The following is a 26,921-nucleotide window of genomic DNA, read 5'->3' as shown; positions in this document are numbered from 1 at the left end:
CATACCCTGTACAAAGGCGACAAACAAGCAGAAACATCGCTGCACTGCCTCTGAGGACCTCCATGCCTCCTGGCGAGATTTCTCGGTCAAAGTCCTGGGACAGTATATGATCAGTGGGCAGAGCAAGGGCACCAATGTCAACCTGAACACTTAGCTTTTTAAAATCTAACTTTTTTCTTTTTAAAAAAGAAAATTCTCTTCCCTCCCCCAGATAACTGTATTGCACCCAGAGTTAAGTGCTGCCACCCTGCAGGCCATCAGCCCCAAACCTGGGTTAGAGACGTCTACACAGGTTGAAGGCTGAAGCCAGCTCTACCCCTTGCCCACTGGCTGCTCTTAGGAAGGTGGTCAACCTCTCGGCTCATAGCTTCCCTCCCAGGCAGTGGGATCAAGTGAGAGAGTGGGTCTAGGAGAGAGAGGGTCACCCTCTCCCCAGGCCCAACACTCCAGGATCCTCCACTTCTAGGCAAATCCTCCACCCTTCTAGCGCTGAACCCTGCACCTGTGCTACCTGGACAGTCCAATTCCTCTGACTCGGTCACTCTGCCCAAACCCTGTTCAGTTGTGTCGCCTCCTGGGCAGTGCCTGCTCCAGGCAGCCAGCACTGCAGCAAACACCAGAGCACCTCTGTGGCAGCCTGACAGGGGTGCCTCTCCTCCCCCAGGGCCTGCACCTGGAGCAACCCGCCTAAGGGGCGAGCGAGGGCCAGACACATGGGCCATGGCTTCCTCAGCCTGGTCTCGCTCCCAGCAGGGCTTAGAGGCGGTCCAGGCGCGGCCAGCGCTCCTCTCCAAGGCGACCACCGAGGTCCCCAGGGACAGCTCTGGCTCAGGTCCCGAGCCTCCAGCTGGCCTCGGTCACCGTTGCTCCCCGCGGGCAAACTGAGGCCCCATCCCTGGCCGCCCGCACCGCCCTAGGCCAGCGCCCGAGCGCGCACCATTCCCAGGCGCAGGCCCGGGCTAAGGCGTCCCGCGTCGCCGCGCCGGGCGGAGCCGGGGGAAGATGAATGAAAGGAGGGGGGAGCCGCGGGGGGCCGGCGGGCGCGGGGGGCGGGGCGCGGGGCGCGGGGGACGCACGGGGCGCGGGGCGGGGCGGGGGGCCGGGCCGCGCAGGGCCGTTCCCGCCGCCGCCGGCGCCCCGCCCCGGCCCGCCCCGCCCCGTGCCGCAGCTCGGAGGCCCCGCCCCGGCCCGCCCCTCGGCTCCCTCCCCAGGCCGCGGCGGCGCGGGCTGCGCGCGGGACCCGGCGTGGCACAGGCGCCGGCGGGGGCGCCGCGAGCCCCGAGCCCAGCCCGGCCGGGCCCGCCATCTCCGCCTGCGCCTCCCGGGCGGGCGGCGGCCGCGGGCGCGCTCGCGGGGCCGGGCCGCCCCCAACCCCAGCCCCGCCGGGCCCCGCCCCCCGCCGAGTGCATGAGGTTGACGCTACTTTGTTGCACCTGGAGGGACGAACGTATGGGAGAGGAAGGTGCGCGGGGTGCGGGCCGGGCGGGCGCCCGCGCGGGGCCGGGCGGGGGCGGGCGGGGGCCGCGCGGGGGAGCGGGGCGCGCGGGAGGGGGTCGGGCCGCGCTGCGGCGGAGGCCGGGTCTGCCCCGAGGCCGCGCCCCTGCCGCCTCCTGGATGAGCTAGTCCTTGCGGAGCCCGCAGGCCCCTCCCTGACACGCTCCAGTCCGATTTTCCCCTGCTCGGCCTGTGGTGGGCTGCCCTCCCGCGGGCGGAGGGCCCCTGCTCCCCTTTATCCCCGCTCTCCCCCACCTCCGACCAGCCACCAGCCCGGAGGAGTCCCCGGCACTGCCCCCCAGACCTCCTTCCTCGTGTTCTGTGCACCCGGGGCTCTCCCTGAGGCCACCCCTTGTCCAGGCTCTAACCCGGCCTTGGAAGAAAGAGACGCTGGGGAAGCCGCAGCTCTGGGTACTAGTTGCCTCATGGCCCGGTGACCTTGAGGCTGGTGCTGCTTGCCAGGCCTCAGTTTCCCTGTGTGTATAGTTGGGGGCCACGTACTTGACCCTCGGTGCTGGTGATTGGGGTCCAGATAGGCAGAGCAGAGATAAGCCTCCAGGGAATGGAGGCAGTGTCCTGGGGACGCCCACCCACCCCTTCTCCCTGCTCCTGTCAGGTGCCTTGAGTCAGTCTTGGCTAGGAGGATGGGGTGAGCCTCTCCAGCCCTGTCACCCTTGCTGGGGCCCAGCGCTTGGTGTTGCACCATGGCCAGAGTGTAAAACCTGCAAAACTCTCCCACCCAAGAGAGGTGTCAGGTCTCCTTTCCTGGGTTGCCTCAGCTGAATCATCACGTAGGCCCACCTGGCCCAAGGCAGGTGCTGCTGCGCCAGGCCTCCCCCACAGCACGGAAGGTCTACTTGGGTCTAGAGCTGACCTTCCCCTCATCTGTGCCATAGGCCCCCGGATTCTCATGGAGGGCCAGGCAGCAGCTTGGGAGCCTGACTGTGACCAGGCAAGCCGTACCCTCCGTCCAGGGCTCAGTCTCCCCGTCTCTACAATGGGGAGAGACAAGCATAGGGGAGCTTCCAGGGCCCACCCAGCTCCAAGATGCCAGGCCTCAAGGATGACTAAGCATGCCTAGTGGCCAGCTTGAGGAGATGCCAGGCCTCCCTGAAACAGGTGCTTGGGAGCAACCCATTCTGCAGCCCTGGCCTCCTCATCAGGTCAGGGCATAGCCAAAGCTCAGTATGGGGCCAGCACTTCTGGACTCCTGCCTGCCCTCCCCCAGGGGCTTCAGTCAGAATACACCAATCCAGCCCTGCCCAGTCCCTTTGAAGGGTCCTCTTCCTAAGCAGGCAGAAGAGGAAAGGGGCTGTAGAGGTGTCACCTGGTGTCTTTTTTCAAAATCCTGCTACTTTCTCCCCTTTTACCTTGCCCAGACCCCAAGTTGAAATGTTGCTGCTGCAGGGTGAACATCTGATTCCTCTCAGTTTACAGGAGGGAAACTGAGGTCCGGAGAGGCTGGGTCACTTAGCCAAGTCTCAGCAAGACTCTCAGACCTGTGTTCTTTCTCCTTCTTCTGGGCACAGTCACTCTTCAGCGCTGCTGGTGGTGCAGGGCATGTGGGTCTGGATGGTAGCTGTGCCTGCACCAAACCATGCTTCTTAGGAATGGTTCCCGACTCTTTCCACTCCTGCAGGAAGCGAGTTGCCCGTGTGTGCAAGCTGCGGCCAGAGGATCTATGACGGCCAGTACCTCCAGGCCCTGAACGCTGACTGGCACGCAGACTGCTTCAGGTAGGGTGACCTGGTCAGGGATGGGGTGCCCTCAGCAAGGGCTGCCAGAGATGAGAGGCTGGGCAAGCAGTCCAGATTTGGCTGTTCCTCCTGGTGCTGTTTCTGGTTGTGACTTCCAATGAGTCCTTGGCCTCTGTTTCTCCACCTGTAAAAATAAGGGATTTGGATGAGATCCCCGCAGGCCTTTCTGTTTCATCACTCTAGACCCTTCAGGAAAGAAGGGGAAAGACCTGCATCTCCTCCAGTGTTAGTTACCAAAGCCTGCTGGCACTTCAGGGGGTCGCGGGGGGGAAGAGGTGGAGAGCAGTGCACCCTTGACTTGTGGGTGCTCCTATTCCTAGGGAGGGAGGGAGACAAACCCCACCTAGGAGGAAGTGGGGCTTGTGAGGATACATTGGCCAATTAGACCAGCCCCTTCCCTCCAGACACCTGCTCCTAAGTGTGGGTTAGGACCAAGGCCAAGCACGTGAGGACCCAAAAGTGACCCAGCAAGACCATACCAAAGGGCAGATACAGGGCACAGCTTTAGAGATGGCTAGACGGCAGAGCTGGGGTCTCACAGGACGTGAGATTTCCAGGTGGGAAGGTGTGGTAGGAAGCACTTCCAGGCAGAGGCCCCGGCAGGTGCCAAGAGTAGAACTGTGACACCACCTGACCCAGTTAGTGAACAGCAGGTTTAGGAGGAAGGAGGTGCCAGGAAGCCTGTCTGGGCCAGAGCATCGACCACCAGCTAAAAGAGTTCATTTTCAGCAGTGGACGCCTCAGATGAGGTTTTTGCTTTTTATTTTGTTTTTGTTTTTTTAAGAATATCACCTAGAGTTTTTATGATTTAGTGAGGGCTGGACACGGCTTTAGGACTTTATATAGCTAGACACTGTCATCCCCCCTTATCTGCAGAGAATGTGTTCCAGGACACCCAGTGGATACCTGAAAAAGTGGGTAGGATTGAACCCTACATACTGGCCTGTCCTATATGTGCGTACCTCTGGTAAGGTCTAATTTATAAATTAGTCTCTGGAAGAAAGTAACAATGATAACGAAAAATAAAGCAGTTATAGCAATATGTTGTAATAAACGTTGTGTGAATGTGGTCTCTCTCTCAAAGTATCTTCTTGGTATTTTTGGGCCACAGTTTACCACAGGTAACTGAAACCCAGGAAAGTGAAACTGGGTAAGGGGACTACTGCATAGTGTTGTCTCCATTCATTGGGGCACAGAGAGGTCAATTCTCTGCCTGAAGTAACACGGCCAGTGAGTGAAATGAACACATGGGGCCCATACTGGCTGGTAATGTCAGAAGAGGCAGACACCATGCTAGAGACTCCCAATCAGGTGCTCAGGCCTTCGGGATGGAGGAGACAGTGACTCTCCATAGTGCAAACCACGTGCGCAGAGTCAGAGAGGTGGAACCATGTGGACAGGTGAGGGAACAGAAGTAGTTTATTTGGTTGAAACAGCAAGGGATGCACTGAGGGGACAAGATTGGGGTTGATTTGTGAGGGCCCTTGAAGGCCAAGGTGAGGGCATTCTGAGAGCAGTGGGAGCAAGTAGTTTTCAGAAAGCAGTCCACATCCTTGCGGAAGGAAAGAGGTGAGGGCAGGGGCAGAACCTGAGGTTTCTCACCCTGGTGCTGGGGAGGGCTGTGTTCCGCTGTCTCTGATGGAGTCAGAGGTCAGGGTGGTGATGAGCTATGCCCATCTGTGTCGAGTTGGAGGTGCAGTAGATTATCCAGGGTGGCAGTGCCCTCCCTGCCCACCGTGGGCCAGAGTGCTCTGGGGTCTGTCAGAGGTGAAGGCCAGAGATGAGGTCCTGCTCAGGACTGACGCTGAAGTGATGGATGAGATTTGAAATAGGAACAAGCGAATTTTGGGGCCCCTGGGCCTGGAGTAGAGAGGGAGATGGAGTCTTGGGAGACATCGGGGAGGACCAGGAGTACAGCCACAGAAGCCACAGGAGGGATGCACCTGTCTAGCTTTGGAGGGGTCCCTGCTTTCCGTAATCAGCAGGGGGGTGAGGCCCCAGCTGGGGGCAGAAGGGAGAAGCCATGTCCAGTTTGTCCTTCCTGTGATAGACGGGAGCACAGAGAGGGAGCCCACAGGCAGCAAGAGCCATAGTCTACAGTGTGACTTAACACGAGTGTTCCTGGCCCAGTGGAGTGGGTTTTCCCAGCCCCTACATCTCTGTGAGGCTGACGGTATCCCTACTCCCTTGACAGTTAGGAGGGCAGCTCAGAGAGGAGGGGTTGCTGCTTGCCTGGGCCACTTGGCTGACAGGCAGCCGATGGACGTGAACACTGGTTGGTGTCCCACTGGAAGCATCTCAGTGCCACTGTGGTGGAGCTGCCAGCAGCCCCTGAGCTTCATGGCTGGGCAGTACGGTGCATTTTGCATGAGCTTTGGGGTCTTTGTCACCCCAGGCTTGCCTCTTTCTTTGTTCCAGTCATCCAGCCCCAAGGGACTGCACCTCCTGGTAGGTTATGTTTAGGCCCAGAGTGATCCAGGCTTCCCTTCTGGAACCCCGCTGGGAGGTCCCTTCCCAGAAGTCTGAAGCGCAGGAGCCCTAGAGCTGCCCTCGTGCAGGAAATATCTCCTGGGTGCCAGGTGGGCTGGCCCCGGGCAAGGAGGGTAAGCATGCAGCTGGCCCTGAGGGGTCAGAGCCTAGGCTGGAGCACAGTCTCTTCTCTGGGGACCTTTCAGGAAAGGACAGGACTGCCCCCTGGGGGGCAGCACCGGAAGAGGCAGCTGCTTTTGAGCTTGTCCCTGTCTCCGGAGAGCCATGAGTCCCCAGTGCCTTTGTCAAAGCAGAGGCCGAAGAGCATGGAGGTGCCTCTCCTGTACAGGACTGAGGGCAGACTGCTGGCCACAGCCTCCCACCGCAATGAGCCCAAGCAGAAGATTTTAGCTGCTTCCTGTTGCGGACCACGTCCTCTCGCACGCATGCTGCTCCTCCTCCGTGCGTGTGACCACACCAGCCCCACCCCCCTGCAGCCTCCAATCTTGAGTGTCTGGGGTAGGATGGGGAAGCGGCTGGTTGGCCCACCCCTGTGCTCCCTGTGGGCCTCCGGAGCCCCCTGCCTTAGATAGCTGCAAAGGATGCTGACCTCAGCCCTGAGAAGAAGAAACTGCTTCCTCAGAGGGGCCAAGTAAGTGGAAAGCCCCCTCCCCACCTGTCCTAGACCTCAGGCAAGGCCCCTGGTGTGAGCGCTCAGACTGGGTCAGCTGTGGGCCATCTGGGCCCTGCCGCGTGGGGCAGAACTGAAACAACTTGGTCACTGTCTGATGGCTCACAAGGGGGAGCGAGCAGGCCATCGCTGAGCTTCTGGCCCTTTTGGTATAGTCTCCCTGGAGGCTAGTCCTCCAGCTACTCTTTCTTCACTCCTGGCATCCAGGGATGTCGCCCTGGGTAGAGCACACTCCTGGGATGGTAGACTGCCATTGCAGAGGTTACCACTGCTTCCTAGCCTAATCCTTTCATCCCTTCCCAGGATCCCCTTCTTCTTACCCCCCACAATGACCTCCTCTCCTGCCTGTGCCTGCTACATCTTCACTAGTCTCCGGGAGGGACACCCAGGACCAGACAGGTAGACACCTGTCTTCCAAGTGTTCCTCTCTGATCCTGGGCCATCTCTACACACCCTCATACCTGACATCCTCTGTAAGGGCAGGAGCCTGTGCAGGGCACCCTAAGAGCCAGACCTGCCCTGCCCCACCTGTTTCCTCTGGCTCCTGGTCAGTTGTGGGCCTGAGGAGCAAGGGAGTAGACAGGGTCAGGGACTCCTGTGTGCCTCCTCCAGCAGAAGTCCACTGAGGCCTGAGTGCCACCACCCAGCCGCTTTGAGCCTCAACTAGATCCCCGGTTGAGACAGTGGTCCCCTGTGCCAGTCTGAGATGGAGGCTGAACTGGGTACTCTGAGACAGCGTTGAAGATGCTGGGATGGGGACTGCTACAGATTGGGTGTGTGGCAGGAGCCATTCTGTTCTCTTCAGGGTCCAGTTTCTGTGGGTGCTTGGCCCGGGATCCCTGGGAGCCCATGGCTTAATAACAGACTGGTGGGCCAACAAAGGCTACTAGTGCAGACAGTATGGAGGCCTCTGAGCAAGCTTCAAGGAAGTGGTGACCAGGGCGCCATGGGTGGGTCAGTGTGGGTCTTCCAGGGCGCTGAGGTGAGCAGCAAGCAGCGTCTGCCAGCGAGGGAGGGAGTAGGAGTTTGTGGTTGGGACAAGAGCCTTCTCTCCCCAGGGAGGCAGCTGCTCCTGAGCTCCCACCCACCTCCCCACCCACTGAGAGGCAGGCTTCCTGCAGCCCAGCAGCAGGAAGGGACTGAGGGGAGAGGGTGTCTCCTGTACTGACTCCTATGACATGATTTGTGTCTAGCTGGTAGAAGGGCATGAATGAATCACCGTTCTGCACCAGGCGTGGGGGCCTCCCCAAGGTCACGACTGTCTGACTCTGCAGAACAACTCCTGCCACTAAACCTTCTCTCTAGATTAGAGCCCTTGGAGATCTCACCCCATCCCTGGGCCTCCTGCCTCCTGGCCAGGCATCTTCCTTGCCCCCTTAATAAGGTGCTGGTCCCCTACAGGCACCCAGGACTGGAGCAGGAATGCAGTAGTGTGGGGGCAGGAAGGACAGCCACACAGGGCAGTGGATGACATCATGGCTCCGTGGCCAGCCTCCACTTCCGGCAGGCAGCCTCCTCCACATCCCAGGGCAGTCTCCTGAGGCTTTCCCCCACCCTTGCCCACTCCCCCCTCCCTTTTCATGGGGGGAGCCCACAGATGGCCCCCCTTCCTGAATACACCCCCTTGTACTTCCGAACTCTGACATTTCACACACACACACACACACACACACACACACACACCCCTCTCTGCTGTGGTCTCTTGCCCCTCCCCTTAGGCTTCCAGACAATGGGGAACTGGCTGGATCCTCTTAAAGAGACAGTGTCCCACCAGCACTCTTACTGCTGTCCTCTCCCTCCCCCTCATCCCTGGTTCCCTAGTAGTAGGCAGCAGAGTGAGGTCTGTGCAGGCCGAGGTTGGTGCAGGGTTCCCTGGCTATCTGGGGGGAGGTTTCAATCTTCATTGTCCTCCTGTCCCCTGGATTGTCTCCCTGCTGAGCCCTGAGCTCAGACAGGGTCCTCCTGTCTTTGTGTCCTTGGCATGGCCCCAGAGCACCTGCAAGAGCAGAGATGAAGGATTTCCTAACCTGTTCTCTGCAGTGTGTCTGTCCTCTGGCCCACATTCCCAGCACCCCAGTCAGGCTCTGCAGAACTGGTGGTTCTTGGGCTCACCTAGGATCCCACATTTCTGCATTTACTGTTCCTGGCTTAGCTGGACTGCTGGCCTGTGGGGTGCTCCGGGTGAGGGGTAGGGACATCCTGGTCTTGACGCTGCTCCACTGGTCATTCTTTTTTTTATATTTAAAAGAGCAGGTTTATTAGAGAAAGGGACAGAAAAGGACACTTGCATAGACACAAATGGGCAGAAAGAGCTGCCCTGAAAGGAACAGGTTTGCTGAGAGAGGCCTGCATGGTTGCAGGCAGGTGGCCTTGAGAAGAGCTGCTTCTGCTGAGGGAGGTCAGTGAAGAGAAGCCCCGGCATGGGACAGGTCACGGGCAGGCAGGAAGCTGCTGCCCTGCAGAGGGAGAGAGTTGATGAAAAGAAGCACCTGCATAGTCACAGGTGGGCAGAAGGACTGCTGCCTCCTCTGGTCATTCTTCATACAGTGTGACTGCTTTTCTGAGAGAAGTAGGATCCGTGGCTCTGAGCTGGGGGCTGTGCTGAACCCCCTAAGTCCGTTCTTAGAACTGACAGCGCTGATGGGGCTGATCCTGACTGGTCTCCTCTGAACTGAATTCCTGCCATTATCTTAGTGTGGCAAGAACTAGCTCTGTGAGACTGTGACACCCATGCTGGGGCACTGCAGCTCTTCTGAAGCTCATGTGACTCGTGGCAGCCTGTGAGGATTAACCAAGAGAAGAGCAAGGTGCTAGCCCTTAATAGGTCTTCACAACTTTCACAAGTCACTGCCATCCACACAAGCTGGCCCAACTGCCTCCACATTGCTGGGGGGCGGAGGGGTGAGGAGAGGAATACCACCGCGAAGAATGGGGCCCGCCACGTTTTATTCCAGCCCTATACCTGCGCCCTCGGCTCCCAGCTTCCCTTCCTTCCACTTGACACGAACAGGAGCAAGTCTTGGACCCTCTTCCTTACCTGACAAGGAGCAGGCTCAGATGAGGAGCACTTTCACCCCAGGACTGGCAGGCAGGCCAGACACTCTGGATACAAAACTGCTGTGGATGGTTGTGCCGGCTGTGGGGCCAGGGGACTAAATCCATCTCAGCCTCCACTGGCCCGAGCCTTGTGCCCCAGCGCAGGTTGCTTCTGCCCTTCCCCAGTTCTTCCAGAGACAGCAGTGAGACAATGGCAAGGGGTAGGGGTAGGATCGCAGGGGGCGGGGTGCCAGGTGGTACTAAGCCCCGCCCCTCCTCCAGGTGTTGTGAATGCAGTATCTCCCTCTCACACCAGTACTATGAAAAGGATGGGCAGCTCTTCTGCAAGAAGGACTACTGGGCCCGCTATGGCGAGTCTTGCCATGGGTGCTCTGAACACATCACCAAGGGGCTGGTCATGGTGAGTGCCCCTCCCCCATGACACCGCACCTGGGGCACAGGGGGTGTCTGTGTCCTCACAGGTCTACCTGCTCCACCTCCTTCTCATTCTTCTCACTGCTCTCTGACTCCTTCGTGCCTTCTGACCTGTTTGTCCATCTGTTTCCCTGCACCCCCTACCCATGGAGCTGACAGCCGGGCCCCTGAGTTTGGGGAGCCCTTCTGAGGTCCAACTAGGGGAGGAGGATGGAGCCCAAGGTGGTGCTGAGCTTGGTTGTTCTCCCAACCCCCACCAGGTGGCGGGGGAGCTGAAGTACCACCCAGAGTGCTTCATCTGCCTCACCTGTGGGACCTTCATCGGTGATGGGGACACCTACACGCTGGTGGAGCACTCCAAGCTGTACTGGTGAGAACCTGGGCCCTACGCCTACCTGCATCATGGGTCTCCCTCACCAGGGCCCTGGCCCTTTCCACAAGGTGAGGTTGAGGGAGGCGGTCATGCCTGCCGGTGACAGTGCAGAAGTGACTGGGAGATGCAACACAGGAGTCAGACTTAGAGGGCCTCAGCCTCAGCCTTTTCACAGGCACTGACCTCACACGTGCAGGGCCCCAGGCCTGGCAAGACCACCCTCACCTCAAATGCCAGCTGCGAGTTCAGTGGTCCCCAACTGGCTACAGAGTTAGGGCTTCCCACAACCCCATCAGATTTGACAATTCCTTAATTGACCCACAGGCTCCGGAAAGTGCTATGTATTTAGGGTTATAAGTTTTTTCAACAGATCAACCATATGAAGAGGTGAGGTACAAAGGGTGAAGTCTGGGAGGATACCAATGCAGAGCTTCCATACTTCTTCAGGGAGTCAGCACGTGTGACGCACGTGGGCACACACACCCTGAAGGGTCTTATTAGGCAAGATTGATTGCCTGGCCAGGTGATTGAACCCACTCTCTAGTCCCCTTCATTTTCCCCCACCTACTCACCAGTTCATCTTTCCGGTGATGGCATGGCGGGGGCCAGCCCCCATGCTGAGTCATATCAGTAAGATCAACTCAGGTGTGAAAAGAAAGACACTCCTATTCCAAGAATTTAGAGCCACTTTCTCAGGAACCAGGACGGAGACCAAACAAATTCTATACACACCACTGATAAAGCTGGGTTTGAGGGTTGTTTGATCCCAAATGGACTTGGAATCAAGTCCGCTTAAGCTGGATTTATCCCAGGTCATCTTACAGCATGACAGAGAATAGACAAACCCAGGATGACTGAGCCCCAGAGAGGAGCAAGGGCTGGGCTGGGCTGGACTGAGAAGGGCATGCTCAGTCCTTCCCAGGCCATCAGGCAGCTAAGACCATCCTCCCCATGGGAGTAGTGAAGGAAAGGGGCGTGGCAGAAAGGAGGTTAGGACTGGGGGTAGCAGGGGAGGTGGGAGGTAATGCTGGTGACTGTCCTAACGCTCTTTTTCCCCCATTCTTTGTGTCCTCACCATCTGCGGCTTTTGCAGTGGGCACTGCTACTACCAGACTGTGGTGACCCCCGTCATCGAGCAGATCCTGCCTGACTCCCCCAGCTCCCACCTGCCCCACACAGTAACTCTCGTATCCATCCCAGCCTCAACTCACGGCAAACGTGGCCTCTCGGTCTCTATTGATCCTCCTCATGGCCCGCCAGGCTGTGGCACAGAGCACTCCCACACGGTTCGCGTCCAGGGGTGAGTGACTGGCCTGCTGAGGCTGCAGCTGGTGTGACTGTGGCTGTGGGTGCTGTAGGTGGGTGGCAAACTCTGGGGCTGGGGCCCTAAGAATAGGCGAGCATTTGGACAGGTAGAACCCAGCTCTGACAACCTGGTACTTGAAAATGATGGTTCAATTTTCAAATCTTTTCATGACTAGGCCACTCAGAGCCCTGAGCTGCTCAAAAAGTGGGTCTGATAGAGCCGCTCCTCCCCCTTCACCCCAGAGCTGGGACCAAGAGCACTCAGGGTGATGGGTGGGAGATAACCGCACCTCTCATCAGGCTCCCACTCCCAGAAAGTAAGATAAACTGATTTGAATTTGAATGAAAGGGGAAGGAAACTCCCTGAGACCTTATAAACTTGGGTTTACAAGCCAAGTTCATTATGTCTGGGTGGGTCTCAAAAAAACCTCAAGATAAAATTGTCAGTATTGAATGTGCTTCCTAACTGCCCATGCTCCTAGACTCTGACAGACTCAGATATAAATCCTTCTGGAGGATCCCACCATGAGGCTTCGTTGAATGAGATAAATGTCCCAAGGAAGATGGGTGATTCAGGCAAAAATCACTAAGCATATAAGGAAGCAAGGTGCCCAGAGAAAAGCCACCCAAAACCGAAAGTATCAGAAACTGAAATAATGCTTAGCATGTTTCCATAAATACAAAAAGCTTGAAAAAATTAGTAAAGAGCAAATAAGTTTGGAAAAGAACCAAGTAAAAGAAATATATTAAAATATAATTATTAAAATTTTATATTATTCTGTAATTATATTAAGATACTAAGTAAATATTAAATTTAAATGTTAAGATTTATTGAGTGAAATTATTACAATAATATTTGTTATTAAAATAAAAGCCTCAGTGCAAGTGCTTAACAGCAGAGTAGGGTTCTAGAACGATGAGAACTGTGAAAGAAAGGTTAAGACGTTTGGAGGACAAGGACAGGATCTGATAATTACTATTTAGAATTCTGGAAGAAGAGAGAGAATGGGAGCAAGGCGATAATTGAAGATACAGTGACTTGAGAACTTTTCAGAACTGATGCCAGCACACTCAAACCCCATTAATCCCAAACAGCAGAATAAAAAGAAACCTACCCCATCTAGTGAAATTTCTAAAACAAGAGAAAAGTCCTTAAAGTAGCCACAGCGGAAGAAAATTATCTTAGTAAAAGGACAATGAGACTGATAGCTGACTTCTCAACAGAAACAATGAAGCCAGAATCAGTGAAACATGGGTGTGGCCATGCCCTGTGTAAAAACCATGCTGTGTGCACTGTGGTGGCCCCAGAGACTGCACCCCATCGCCCACCCCCCCACCCCACCCCCCGTAGTTAGGCTGTGCCGTCCAGGTGTGAATAAGTATTCTCTATGATGCTCAGCAAAATCACCAACAGCACATTTCTGAGAATGTTAAAGCATAACTGTTCAATGCACTGAGCAAGAAAAATAACCCTCAACTATGAATTCTATACTTGATGAAAATATCTTCAAGAATAAGGGTAAAATAAAGGCATAGCAAGGCAGACAAAACCCGGATTTGAAACTAGCAGGTCCATCCCTAAAGAAAATTCTACAGCAGGCAGAAAAGGTCCGAGGGGCACAAAGGCATGAAGAGTGGGGAGCCAGCCCAGTTGCTAGTGCACTGTGACCTTGGTAGCGCTCTGTAAACATATGTAAACACATATATTTACATATTCCATCTCTCTGGGCTTTGTGGTCCTTCAGCAATGAAGAAATTGGATGCCTTGGAGCCTTTGAAGATTTCTCCTAGGCCTTCACTGACTCGTTGAGGTGTAGTTTTAAATGTCCCCATCTCTGGGCCTAAGCGCCAGGTCCCAGCTTCCCTTTGACACAGGGAACATTTCTCACCCACTGGCTGGACCTCAGGCCCCATGCCTCAGCCTGATTGAAATAAAGATGGAACCAGAGAAAGAAAAGCTACTGAGCTGAAATCTGCAGCTCACCCCCGCCTTGAGCTTCAGCCAGGTCAGCAGCTGCCTTATGTATACAAATGAGTGGGTCCGACTGGTGAGAGAGATGGAGAAACTCCCAGACCAGGGCATCTTGCCAGAGGCCAAGGGAAATGCTCCTTAGAGGCAGGGGGCCCAGCTGGTCTCTGACAACCAGGCAGGATCTTAGAAATGGAGAGCCCCTGGCACCCCCCTCCCTGTCTCTTCCACCAGATGAGCATTCTCTCCAGCCAACATCTGCCTCCCTAATAATATTGGCAAAGAGCCACAGCCTTCTTGAAAGCAGCGTAGCTTGCCCAAGGGCTGCTGGCCACATTTGCTTTCTTGCTTGTCTGCTGGTCTTAGGTGACCACTTTTGTTTTGTTCATAGCAGCATCTTAAGAAAGCTTAATGTATCTGTGCCCCAGCTCCCTTAGCAGGAGACTGAGTTTAATGGATGTGTATTTTTAAGGTGATATCCACAAGAAACCTGCATCAGTTAAAATAAATTCATTGTATTGTGATCTTTTTATCTTGAGTTTTTCAAATTTACAGTAAGTTTGCTAAAATAAAGTGTACCTTGATATGGTATACACTCATCACTAATATTCACCAATTTTAACTTTTTGCCACATTTGGTGGGGAGGGGATAGAGGTATCACCCTCTGTCTATATACATGTGTGCACATATGTACACATGTATTCATACACACTCCAGCTTATTTATGCTTGTGTATAGCACATATATTTACATTTTATCTACTAAATCATTTGATTGCAAATTGCTGGCATCATAGACCCATCCCTCCCCCCTGCGCCAAATACTTCAGGCATTTTCCTAAAAATGAAAGTCTTCCCTTATACAGTTATCAGTTGTATCTTATAATGCAGTTAGGACATTTAGGGAATTTAACATTGATACAATCATTTTATCCAATATATAGCTCAGATTCAAAGTTTGCCTTTCAGTTCTGCCAGTTGTCTCAATGCCACCCTTCACTGAAGTTTCCCCCAGTGCAGGTCCATGATCATCCACTGCATTGGATCATCATGTCTCTAAGGTCTCTTTTAATCTGTGACAGTTCCTCAGTTTTTCATTGTCCGCCTTGACCTCGGCATCTGTGCAGAGTATGGGTCAGCTGTTAAGTAGAACGTCCCTCCACTTGGGTATGCCTAATGTCTTTCCCTCAGTAGATTTAGGTCACGTGTTTGGCCTGCTGCTGCATAGTGTTCTGTCCTTACCCCTGCATCTCACTGGTGGACACACAACATCAATAAAGTATGTCCTTTGTTGGGGACATTAGCTCTGAATACTTGGATAAAGTGCAGTCCATTCTCTGCTGAAAAGGATTCTGCCCTTTGTAATGGGATCAATAAGTCATCTGTGAGACTCGAGTCTCTAAATACCCTGTCCCCAAGAACCTTTCCCCGCACGGTTCCTAGCATTTACAGGTGAACCTCACCTTTATCAGTCATTACTTTCATGGTACAAAATGGTGATTTTCTCACTCTGCTCTCCTCTGTTTGTTTCTGGTGTAAGGAAGAGCCTCTCCTCCACGTGAGCACATAGACTTGATAATAAAGAATTTTGAATCATTTTTCTTAAAGGACTCAGTCTTTCTAGCCCCCATCTTAGCAGCTCTCCATCACAAACATAGACAAGGTGAATATTTAAAAAAAAAACTCTTATAACAACATGATAACCATGTAACTAACACCAGAGAGTTAAAAGCACTAGCTTCAGCAGCACATATACTAAATTTGGAAGGACCCAGAGATTAACACGGCCCCGAGGAAGGATGACACAAATTCATGACACTTTCCGTATTAACAATAAAAAAAAAGTTTGGCAAATTGACCATCCTAAGTTAGCTGATCTGAGGGGTGTTAGCTCTGGCCTACAGTGTGGCTCAGGGCAGATGGCTAGACCCCCACGATTCCAGGGGAGTGGGAACCTCAGCTTCATCTTGCACGGTGATTGTGGAGTCAGGTTGGAAGCCAGTAGATTCAGGCCCTCTTAGGATTCACCAGGCAGTTGAAAGGGTAGCTCTGTCCTCACGGCAGAGACAACAAGCCACTTCTCTCCAATTTCACATCTGAAGCAGACATTAGCAACTACTTACAAAATTCTTCCCACCAATGCAGAATTATGCAAGATAGAACCATTTACCCCCTTACCTCTGATCTGATTCCCTGGGCCTTGGTTTCCTATAAGTGCTCCAGGGGAAAGGTAGGCAGGGGTCTCACCACTGCCCTGTGCCCACAGAGTGGACCCAGGCTGCATGAGCCCCGATGTGAAGAATTCCATCCACGTCGGAGACCGGATCCTAGAGATCAATGGTACTCCCATCCGGAACGTGCCCCTGGATGAGGTATGGGTCCAGGGCAGTCAAGCGGAATCAGAGGGGTGTCTTCACGCCTGCTCCTCCAGCGCCCCCGTGACTACCACCTGTACTTACCTGTCTACTCACCTCCCCAGATTGATCTGCTGATCCAGGAAACCAGCCGCCTGCTCCAGCTGACTCTTGAGCACGACCCCCACGACACATTGGGCCATGGGCCAGAACCTGAGCCCAGCCCTCTGGTCTCCCCAGCTCACACACCCAGTGGGGAGGCTGGCAGCTCCGGCCGGCAGAAGCCCATCCTGTAAGTCAGGCTGGGCCTTGGGGTCTCTAGGTACTTCACTCATGCTGGGCCTTGTCCCCACCATCCAGGAGCTCAGTCTGATGGGGAATCAGCCCTGCAAAAAAGCAGTCTGGCAAGGTGTACTGGGCCTGTGAGCAAGGAAAAACAATGAGAAATAGGAAATCAAGGGAAACTGCTCCCTAGCTGGGGATTACAAAGAGCTCTGTGTCGGGGGGAACCAGTACCTCGGGAGCTATAGGCAAGTAGCTCAGGATGATGGGACCTTTAGATGGAATTGGGGACAAGGGTGGGGGCTGGGATGGGACAGATGAGCTCCCATACAGAAGCTAACAGTAGGGCCTTGGATGTGTCAAGGGTTTTTGGCTATTGCCCACCCATCACGGGACCCAACTGAAGGGGTGATTGATGCAGCAAAGTGATATGCTTCATGGAGACCATTTGGGTCCTCCTCTGTGTAAGAGAGTGCCTGCAGCCAGGTGGCTAGAGGGCTGTTGGAATGGTGCAGGCAGAAGGTGCCAGGCACCATACTCTCTTGAAGGTAGATGGGGGCACATGGAAGAAACCCAGAGGTAGCCTGGACCTCACTCCACTTACTGTGGGATCTGCTTGGGACTCTTGGTAAAGGCTTTGGGGGACCACCCCGGGAGGACCACCTTTAACCTTTAATGCGATTCTTCCTTGCCTGAATTTGTCGGGAGCTCAGGCCGCTGTAGGGAACCATACATGTGTCAGGGTTAAGGCCTCTTGGGCAGTTGTCTACTTCTGCACCCCCTGGCCTGGAACCCACATGCTGGGAGACATAATGTTTGACCCAGATTACACGGCAGAGGAGGACAAGGACAAATATTCCTACGGGTGCCTCAGTCAGGAAGGTTGAATAGGACAGACACTGGGCATTGACATTAGGGTGGCTGAAGCCCTCGGAGAGCCCCTTGCCACCCTCTCAACTTGAGGGTGAGGGTGAAGAACAGGCAGTGACCTAGGACTGGCAGGTGGGAACATGGTGGGCAGGAATTGGGCCTCAACCAGGTGCACTGGGCACTATGTCTGCTCCCCCCAGGAGGAGCTGCAGTATCGACAGGTCTCCAGGTGCCAGCTCACTGAGCTCCCCAGCCTCCCAGCGCAAGGACCTGGGTCGCTCCGAATCCCTCCGTGTGGTTTGCCGACCACACCGCATCTTCCGGCCTTCTGACCTCATCCATGGCGAAGTGCTGGGCAAGGGCTGCTTCGGCCAGGCCATCAAGGTACAGGGCATGTGTGGGCCGTGAGCCGGCCTAGGGTCTACATGTGACCCAGCAGGCCTACTTCTTCCCCCCAGTGCCTCCAGGAATCCTGTGGAAGGGGTAATGGTTTCCAGACTCCCTGGCCAGTGCCCTCCTCCACCTGGGTCTCCTGGAGTGTACTATGGAGATACCCCCTATTTTGCATGGAGGAGGTTGTTGGGAGATGGTTCCTTGGGTTGGAGGTGGAAGGTAGCCCATTCCCAGCCTAATGCCAGCACCCTGGTGACCCCTGCACATTCTCCCCCTATCCAGGGCCCAAGCTCCAGCAGCCTCGCTCCCCTGCCAACTGGGAAGCCTTGGGCTTGTTAGGACTCCTCCCTGAGTCTCATCTATAGGGAGAACAAATCCCATGCCATGGGCCTGGGATTGTGGCATGAAATTGAAGAGTCCGAGTTGTCCGTCCATCTTCCTGTCAGTCCTGCATAGGGTCTTCTGCCGGGCCGGCTTAGAGCAGAGCCTCTGTGGGCACTGAGTCTCCCTGCTTTGGTGTCCCCACTCAGGTGACGCACCGGGAGACAGGTGAGGTGATGGTGATGAAGGAGCTGATCCGGTTCGACGAGGAAACCCAGAGGACATTCCTCAAGGAGGTCAGCGGGCCAGCTCTCACACCCTCTTGACCAGGCCTCGAATAGGCCTGTGGCCCACAGCCCTTCCCCACTGAGAGGAAATAGACAAGGCTCTGGGAGGGTGTGACACTCAGGCCACAAGTTGAAGGAAGGGAAAGGAGGCCAATAGGGCAAGGACATCCTGGGGGTGGGAGCCGCCCAAGCAAAGGAGGCCGTGGGCCCCATAGGGGCCATGGGCAGTGTTGGGATTGTCTGTGGCCTCTGCTGGGATGGCAGAGGGAGGAGATGTGGGCACAGCCCCAGGCCCAGCCTGTCTGCACCCCACCAGGTGAAGGTCATGCGATGCCTGGAGCACCCCAATGTGCTCAAGTTCATTGGGGTGCTATACAAGGACAAGAGGCTCAACTTCATCACCGAGTACATCAAGGGCGGCACACTCCGTGGCATCATCAAGAGCATGGTGAGTGCCCACAGTGCACTGCGGGAGGCACTGCTCCCTCCACAGAACCCTGGGCCAGGCCAGCTCCTCCCAGAGCCACAACCCCTCAGCAATTCAGGGTACATTGGCTCTGGTCTCAAAGCTCTTCAAGCCCTGATTCTGAATGAATAGCAGAAAACACTCCATTAAAGCCAGGGACCCAAAGAACTGGGGGGTATCACCAAGGGGACACACAGGCTCTTGGGTCAGCTGTCCTGTTCACGTTACCTTGCAGGATGGCGGGACTTTACTTGGATTCTGGCAAAACCAAATGATTTTTCCTACAATAATTCCCCCTTATCCTCAGTCTCATTATTAGCAATTTCAGTTACCCTCGATCTAATGGAGCCAGAAGATATTAGGTACATAAGATATTTTGAGAGAAAGCACATTCACATAACATTGACCACAGTATGTTCTTATGATTGTTTCTGTTTTGCTATTGGTTATCACTGTTAGTTACTTACTGTGGCTAATTTATAAATTATGTACAATACAGAAAAATATAGCACACACAGTGGTTAGTACTCTCCACAGTTCTATTTGGTGTGGTCAGTACTGTCCACAAGGCCTCCACCAAGGTCTCAGATAAGGTGGGTTTCATAAAACTCAGAACTTAGTTTAAGAGCTTGGAAAAAGACACAGATGTATCTTAGGAATAAAGTGCTGGGAGGGCACTTCTAGAACTCTGGTGCCGACAGTGGTGTCCTGGGGACCCAGGGCTTGCCCCCTCCTTGGAGTCATGCTGAGACACCAGGTTCCCAGCCCCCTTCCCAAAGCCTCAGTCTCTCATCCTGGATTGCCTGCTTTGCCAGAGTGGCGTCCCTGCAGGTTCCCACAGGTGTGGTTCCCTGGAAGCTACTCTGTGGTTGAGTACAATTAGAAACACTGATCCTCTTGCCCTCCCCAGAGGTCTCTGGGGTGGCACAAGAGAATCAGGCCTTTCCCCAAATGGTTTGAGCCCAAACTCCTACTCTCCTGCGTGACTTGTGGCTAGTGCTCTGCCGGCAACCCCCCGTCCCACCCCCAGGCCCATCTACCACTATCAGACCCTGAAAGTAGGTTTAGATTTTTTTTTTTTAACTTGAAATGATGGGATTTTGTAGAGAAGGTAAGGCTTTTTTTCCTCGGAGGAGGAACCATAAAGGAATATCCCTCCTGAGCATTTGAAATCAGCTCTGTTAGAAAACTGCTTTGAGTCACTCACCCACACCTATAGCATCTTAGACAGTTGTGGGTGCAGAAGGGAGGGTGGAGGGCCCTGGACTCTCTAGGGCACTTGCTCCCTCCTGTCTCTCTTGCTCCCTTTGCCCCCCCCCAACCATCTTTTTCTTGTCCTTCCCCCCCCAGGACAGCCAGTACCCCTGGAGCCAGAGGGTGAGCTTCGCCAAGGACATCGCTTCAGGGATGGTAAGTAGTCCTGGTTCCCACACACCATGTGGGCTAGTGACCTGACCCCCTTAGAGATCCACTCGATCACCGACCTGAACATCCAAATGGAGTTTAGAAATGGAGGTACCAGCAAGCTTTGAACGAGGGCAGGGGAGGAGCAATGAAGAGTGGGAAGAGCACCCCTACAGGACCCAACTGGGGGACCCTGTAGAGGGGTGGTGGGAGCCTCAGGGGTGCCAGGGTTGGGCTGAGGTCCCTCAGTGCAGCTACCTGCTAACCTCTGTGTTCCCCACCCCCAGGCCTACCTCCACTCCATGAACATCATCCATCGGGACCTCAACTCCCATAACTGCCTGGTCCGAGAGGTGAGCCTGGCAGGGGAAGGGGGCTGGGGGAAGGGATGGTGATGAGAGAGGCCACAGGCTGTTCACAGAAGGCAGAGGAGGGTGACTGGCGGTGGCCACTGCCCCTTGTACTATTTCCATGGGTTGTCACAGCAAACCATAGAGTGGATAACTGAAAGCAACAGAAATGCGTTCTCAGAAAGCTCAGGAAGCCAAAAGTCCAAAATCCAAGTGTTGGCAAAGTTGGGTCCTTCTATAGTCTCTGAGGGGGAATTTGTCCCAGGCCTCCCTCCAAGCTTCTGGTGGCTGCTTGGCTTCCATGGCATTCTTGATGTGCAGTCTCGTCAGTCATCTGCCTCTGCCTTGACATGGCCGCCTTCTCTCTGCCTGTGTATGTCCTCCTTTTATCATTCAGTTAGAGCCACCCTAATCCAGTGTGCCCTGATCTTAGGCAATTAGATCTGCAAAGACCCTGTTTCCAAATGAAGTCACATTGATGTTCTAAGTGGACATGAATCTGGAAGTCACTGTCCATCACACTGCAGGCAGGTGAAGATTCAGAGAGGACATTTTCTAGACAGGTGGCCAGGTTTTCTAGGTGGCGGCAACAGCACATGCAAAAGCCCTGTGGTACGAGTCAGGAAGCAGTGGACAGTGGACCGGGAGTCCCTGCCCTTTGGGCCTGCCCAGGAGGCTGCTGGAAGCAGTCTGCACAGCAAGGTGGGGGCCTGAGCCCCACCTCCCAGGGAGCTAGCTCCCTGCTAGTCATGGCCATTGCTGCAATACCCAGCCTGAGCAGGGTGTGCTGGGCAGGGTGAGGAAAGGTTCTCACAACAGGGACTGTTCCCTTTAGAGTCTAATGAGAGCTGTGAGCCCCTATGTCTCCAGAATCCATCTGTGTACAAAAAAGCTTTGCCGATGATTTGGCAGACAGTGCTCAGAGGCCCCTTGTGTTGGGCATGTCCTGGGCTATCTGTGGACTAATGCAGACTCCAGGCTAGCACCAGGTGGCAGGTGGCCATGGCAGCACTCAGTGGGCTCTGTTTTGTTGTCACCCCAGAACAAGAATGTGGTAGTGGCTGACTTCGGGCTAGCACGGCTCATGGTGGAAGAAAAGACAAAGTCTGATGACCTGCGAAGCCTTAAGAAGCCAGACCGCAAGAAGCGCTACACAGTGGTGGGCAACCCCTACTGGATGGCGCCCGAGATGATCAATGGTGAGTGGGGGCTGCCCCTAGGCCCCAGGGACCCCAGACCCAGCCGGGCCACCCAACCCTTGGCCTCTCCCAGCCTCAGCCCCCAGCTTCCTCTTAGGTCCCTGTGTTGGCTTCCTTTTGCTGCGATGACAAATCACCACACACTTGGTTTGAAAAACACAATGACCTTGTCGTTCTGATCAGAGGTCCAGCGTCAGTCTTGCTGAGCAGAAATCAAGGATCAGTAGGGCTTGCTCCCTTCTGGAGGCTCCAAGGAAGAACCTGCTTGCTTTTCCAGCTTCTATGGCCCCTGCCTCACCCGAGCCATTGTCACAGCTCCCTCTCTGGCCTTACCGCATCCCTCTTCCATACAGACCTTGTGATTACACAGGGCTCACCTGCATAGTCAAGGGCACTCTCCCAATCTCAGACCTTAACTTCCTCACACCTGCAGAGCCCCAGGTAGGGGAGCATGTTCACAGGTCCAGGGATGAGGGCATGGACATCGGCCTCCGGTCAGCCTCACACAGCTCCTCTGATTCTTGACCAGGCCTATCATGGCCCCTCCATGGCAAGCGATGTGGCAACACAAGATCAGGACTGGCCGAGCCGGAGCGTCTCAGTGTCAGCTCTGTGCAGTTAGCATAGCTCCCCAGATAAGGTCCAAGGTGGGACTCACAGCCCCTGCTTTTAGGGATTGACTCCAGCACCAACTCAGATTGGTAAAGTAGTCAGCATTCAGTAGATAAGAGTGTTGATTGACTTTTTTTTTATTTTTAAAGATTTATTTATTTATTTATTTATTTATTTATACAAGCACTGGGTACAGTCAGAAGCGCGGGAGGGTGAGAGAATTCACCAGAGCCAGAGCGGGGAGCAGAGCAGGCAGAAGGACCGAAGTACACTGCTGAGGGGAGCAGCGGGCGGCAGGAGAGGTCTGCGCGCCATGTGGGACCCTCCTCCGGTCGCCGGGGAGCAGCTGGGGATCGAACTGGCGCTGCAGAGGCTGTGGGCAGCTTCGCAACCAGCGCTCAACTGCTGCGCCACCGGGGAGGCCCATGATTGACTTTTCTTTAAAGATATATTTATTATATAATTTAAGTATACAATGTAATGATTCAATATTTGTATGTATTGTGAAGTACTACAGTGAGTCTAGTTAATTAACATCTCTCACCACACATAATTGCAAATGTTTTTTTCTTGCTTTCTTTAGTAGAACTTTTAAGCTCTACTCTCAGCAACTTACAAACATGCAATTCGGTGTCCTCACTTGCTGTCGCCAGCAAGTACTTTACATCCCCAGAATTATTTATTTTATGACTGGAAGTTTGTACTCTTGGATCTCCACCCATTTCACCCACCCCACCCTGCCTCTGGCGCCTGTCAATCTGTTCTCTGTATCCGTGAGCTTGAGACGGTAAGATCGTAAGATCATACAGTATTTGTCCGTGACTTATTTCACTTAGCATAACGCCCTCAAGATCTGTCCATGTTGTCACAAATGGCAGGGTTTCCTTCTTTTCTCTGAAATTCTTTTCATGCAGTCTCATGGAATAGCATTCTGTTGCATACGACCACAACCTCTTTATCCATTCATCCTGATGAAGTGGACTGATTGTTTCAAACATTCTTAATTTGTTAGTATTACTCTCCTTGCCCCAGTAGGGAAACAGGCTATATTTGTTCTTGGGGCTGCTATAACAAATCTCCACAAACCAGGTGACTTAAGTAACAGAAATTGGCTCTCATAGTTCTGGAAGTCTGGTGGTGGGGGCCACAGACAGCTGGGTGGGCCAGGCTCAGTCAGGGACTTTGGGATGTCCATGTTCTAGAAGTCTGAAGTCCATTCTGAAGTCTGAAGTCCAGTACAGCTGTGCTCCCTTCAGGATATTTAGGGGAGAACCTATTCCTGGCTTTTTCTAGCTTTGGATGGGCATCCCTGGACTCTGTCCCCATCTTCACATGGCCACCTCCTCACCTTCCGTGTCCACTCCTCCTCTGTGTCTCTTATTGGGACACATGAGACAGCCGTTAGGGTCCTCGTGCGTAATCCAGAATTAGCTCAGGATCCTTAATCATGTCTGCAAAACCCTTTTTCTTTTTCCAATAAAGTAACATTCAGGTTCCAGGGGGTTGACATGGCTATCTTTTGGGGCAACCACAGAATTCATGACTTGCCCGTGACTGTGCAGGGCTCAGAGCCCCTTGCCCAGGACTCCCATTCTCACCACCAGGAGTGCTGAGATCAGGTGGGGTCAGGGAGCAGAGCCTACTCCCTCGTCCCATGGAGGCTGCTAGCACCTGCCTCTTGCTCCCAATCCGCTGGCTGGGTTCACCCAGCTCGCCATCCCTAGCCCAGCCTCGCCTGCTGACAGTCCTTCTCTCTGTGCAGGCCGCAGCTATGATGAGAAGGTGGATGTGTTTTCCTTTGGAATCGTCCTGTGCGAGGTAGGTCCAGGGTTAGGTAGTGGTTGGTGTTGGGTCCAGTGGCTTCACTGCACTCCCCATACTCTCAGGCTGCAGGCTGGAAGTCTGCAGGGGCCTCAGGGAGCAGGGCTGGCTGCCCATAGAAATCTGCATTCCCCTGGGAGTGCAGGGGCAGGCAGGCACCACACCAGTGTCACTTACCCTCAAACCCACCTGGGTGGCTCCCTGCACCAGCATCCCCAGGGTAACTACTGGGCCTCTTGCTGAACAGATCATCGGGCGTGTGAACGCTGACCCCGACTACCTGCCCCGCACCATGGACTTTGGTCTCAATGTTCGAGGCTTCCTGGACCGCTACTGCCCCCCAAACTGCCCCCCAAGCTTCTTCCCCATCACTGTACGCTGCTGTGACCTGGACCCTGAGAAGAGGTGAGTGAGTTGGGGGCTTGGTGGTGAGGGCTCAAGTGGCCTTGGAGGTGGGACCAGCCTCCAGCAGAACCAGAAACCACCATCTCTTCCTTCACCCCACCCCCTGTCACCTAGACCCTCCTTCATAAAGCTGGAGCAGTGGCTGGAGACCCTCCGCATGCACTTGGCCGGCCACCTGCCACTGAGCACACAGCTGGAGCAGCTGGACAGGGGCTTCTGGGAGACCTACCGGCGTGGTGAAAGTGGACTGCCTGCCCACCCTGAGGTCCCTGACTGAGCCCGGCCCACTCAGCTACCTTGGCCCCCACCTCCAGAGAATCCACCCTGCACCAGATTCCTCTGCAGGAGGTGGCTGGGTGTGGCACTCTCAGCCCGGCAGCAGGCACCCAGCCCCTCCTGAGCACCAGGCCCTGACTCGCCTTCTCTTGCCCTGGGAGCCATAGCTCCTGCCTTGTCTCTGTCCCTGGCCCTGAGCTGGTCCAGCTGCACACACACCATCACCTCACCCTGCCTTACCTCTGTCTTAGTGGGGCCGCTCCGCCTCTCGCTTCTCCTTGCATGAGCTGGAGGGCCCATGTGAGTTGTGTCCCATGCCACGCGCCACCATCCTATGCATGCTCCACCATCTGTAGGTCATGCAGGGGCGGCTGGAGGACGCCTCAGACCAGGCCTCCCCAGGAAGGTGTGTTGCACAGGAGAGGCCATATTCCTAGGAGCCAGATGGGGAATCTGGGGCCTGTTACCCCCAGGCAGTGCCCAGGTAGCTGCAGGTATTGGTAGTTATCCAAACCCCTAATGCAGAGAGACGTCTGCTCCTGTTGGGTAAAACCCCTATGTCCAGGTAGCTGCTCTCTCTTGCTTTGGGTCATTTTGTTTCTTTATTGAAGCCACTTTAGTCAGAAGCAGGTACCAGGGTGAGGAGAGGGGAGCTGTGGCCTCTAGGCCAGAGCTGCAGGGGGGAGCAGCAGAGAGAGGTTGGGCAGAGCGGACAAGGAAAGTCCACCAGCATCTCAGCCCCTGAAGTTCATCTCAGTGCCCCCCCAGGCCTCTCCTCGAGGCTTCCTGCCGGTGGCTGGAGCTGCCCCCGCATCCCCTCCCCAGTGTCCCTCTGTCCTCTGGGTTCTTTCTGTGTAATCTATTTTTTAAGGAGAGTTTGTATTATTTTTTCATACGGCTGCAGCAGCAGCTGCCTGGGGCTTGGGGTTTTATTTTTTTGGCGGGCGGGGGCGGGAGGGCCATTTTGTCACTTTGCCTCAGTTGAGCATCTAGAAAGTATTAAAAACTGTGAAACCTTCTCAGTGCACTTTGAACCTGGAAAACAATTTTAAACAGGCCCATGGGACTACCACTCAGGGAGGTGAGACAGTCACCTCCATCCAGGAATTGTCATGTCTAAGGAGCAAAACCCAGACACAGAACAATAAATAAATTCTGTATTCCCTACCCAGACCCCATGTTGCCATGTGTGTCCCGGGGCCCCATAGAAATAGGACAAGAGAAGAACTTGTGCCTAGAGGCCTGGTGGAGGATGGGAGGAGTGTAGGCAGGGGACACCCAGGACAGGAGAGTCTGACCTCAGCCCAGTGTTGTGTAGTACAGGTAGCTCAGCTGGGACAAGTCCAGACTTTTCCAAATTTCCTGGGTTGTGGAAGGAGAACAGGGAGGCACTAAGGAGTGTTTTGCTTTCTTTTAATGTTTTCTTCCTGAAACTGAAAGCATCCTATCAAGAAAACAGAAACCACACTAGTTACTCAAATATAGGGCATTTAATCCAGGGACGTACTTACACTGCTGCTGGAAGACATTTGATTGGTAGGATGTGAATACTGGGGTAACCCAGAGATAATGAACTGCAGGAAGCATTTAAGAAACATGGTTACTTGAGTTATTGATTTGCTTAACATACCACCCTTTCAACTTGATGGCTTAAAATAACAGCAATCGCTCCTTACACTTTCTCTGTCAAGAATATTGGGAGCACCTTGGTGGGTAGTTCGGTCTGGAGTCTCCTGAGGTGGGTGGGTGGTTTTCACCTGGAGTCTCTCCTGTTGTTTTGGTCAGTTATTGGGGCTGCAGAGTCTGAGGCATGATGAGGGCCAGAGGACTAAAGAGCCTTGCCCGGGGTTCACTCACACGACTGGCAAGTTGGTGCTGGTGTCAGTGGGAGGCTCAGTCCTGCTCAGGGCATTTTGACTGTCCTCACAGCAGCCTCTAGGGTGAACATACCATGAGAGCAAAGCAGAAGCACCATGTCTTTTATGACCTAGTCTCAGAAGTCACGCGGCCTCATGTCATGATATTCCATTGGTCACAGAGGCCAACCTTGATTAGGTGTGGGAGAGGACCATACAAGGTCACAAATACCAGGGCCAGGCGGGGTCACAGGGGCTAATCTTGGACGCTGGGTTGGAACTTTGAGGAAGGAACCCATTGGGACCAGTGCTTGCATTTTTTATGAGTTGGGGGTGAGGGTTGGACTCAAAGCAGTTGGTGCTGGAAGCTCTAAGAAGGTAGGTAAAAAATGGTCGGTGCTGGAGCCAGTGTCTGCTAATGCTGAAAGGCAGTGGAGAGCGGAAGAAAGTCTCTTCTCTTTCACTTTCAAGTCTCTTAACTGGCCAACAGCCAACT

General features: G+C 54.3%; 1 protein-coding gene across 1 annotated transcript; it reads left to right on the top strand.

The window, feature by feature from the left end:
• Nucleotides 1–1,407: 1,407 nt before the first annotated feature.
• Nucleotides 1,408–24,570, top strand: LIMK1 (LIM domain kinase 1; the record flags this gene model as incomplete). Its single annotated transcript, XM_084251149.1, has 16 exons — nucleotides 1,408–1,462; nucleotides 3,134–3,230; nucleotides 9,730–9,868; nucleotides 10,143–10,252; nucleotides 11,349–11,555; nucleotides 15,796–15,901; nucleotides 16,009–16,175; nucleotides 17,236–17,419; nucleotides 17,959–18,045; nucleotides 18,353–18,484; nucleotides 19,853–19,912; nucleotides 20,194–20,259; nucleotides 21,299–21,455; nucleotides 23,830–23,885; nucleotides 24,136–24,293; nucleotides 24,408–24,570. 16 exons carry the CDS (start codon nucleotides 1,408–1,410, stop codon nucleotides 24,568–24,570), a joined length of 1,944 nt encoding a protein of 647 aa, XP_084107275.1.
• Between the last annotated feature and the right edge of the window lie 2,351 nt (nucleotides 24,571–26,921).

The sequence above is a fragment of the Talpa europaea genome (assembly GCF_964194135.1).
Source record: "Talpa europaea genome assembly, chromosome: 12".
NCBI lineage: Eukaryota > Metazoa > Chordata > Mammalia > Eulipotyphla > Talpidae > Talpa > Talpa europaea.
This window is presented reverse-complemented; position numbering and strand designations above follow the sequence as displayed.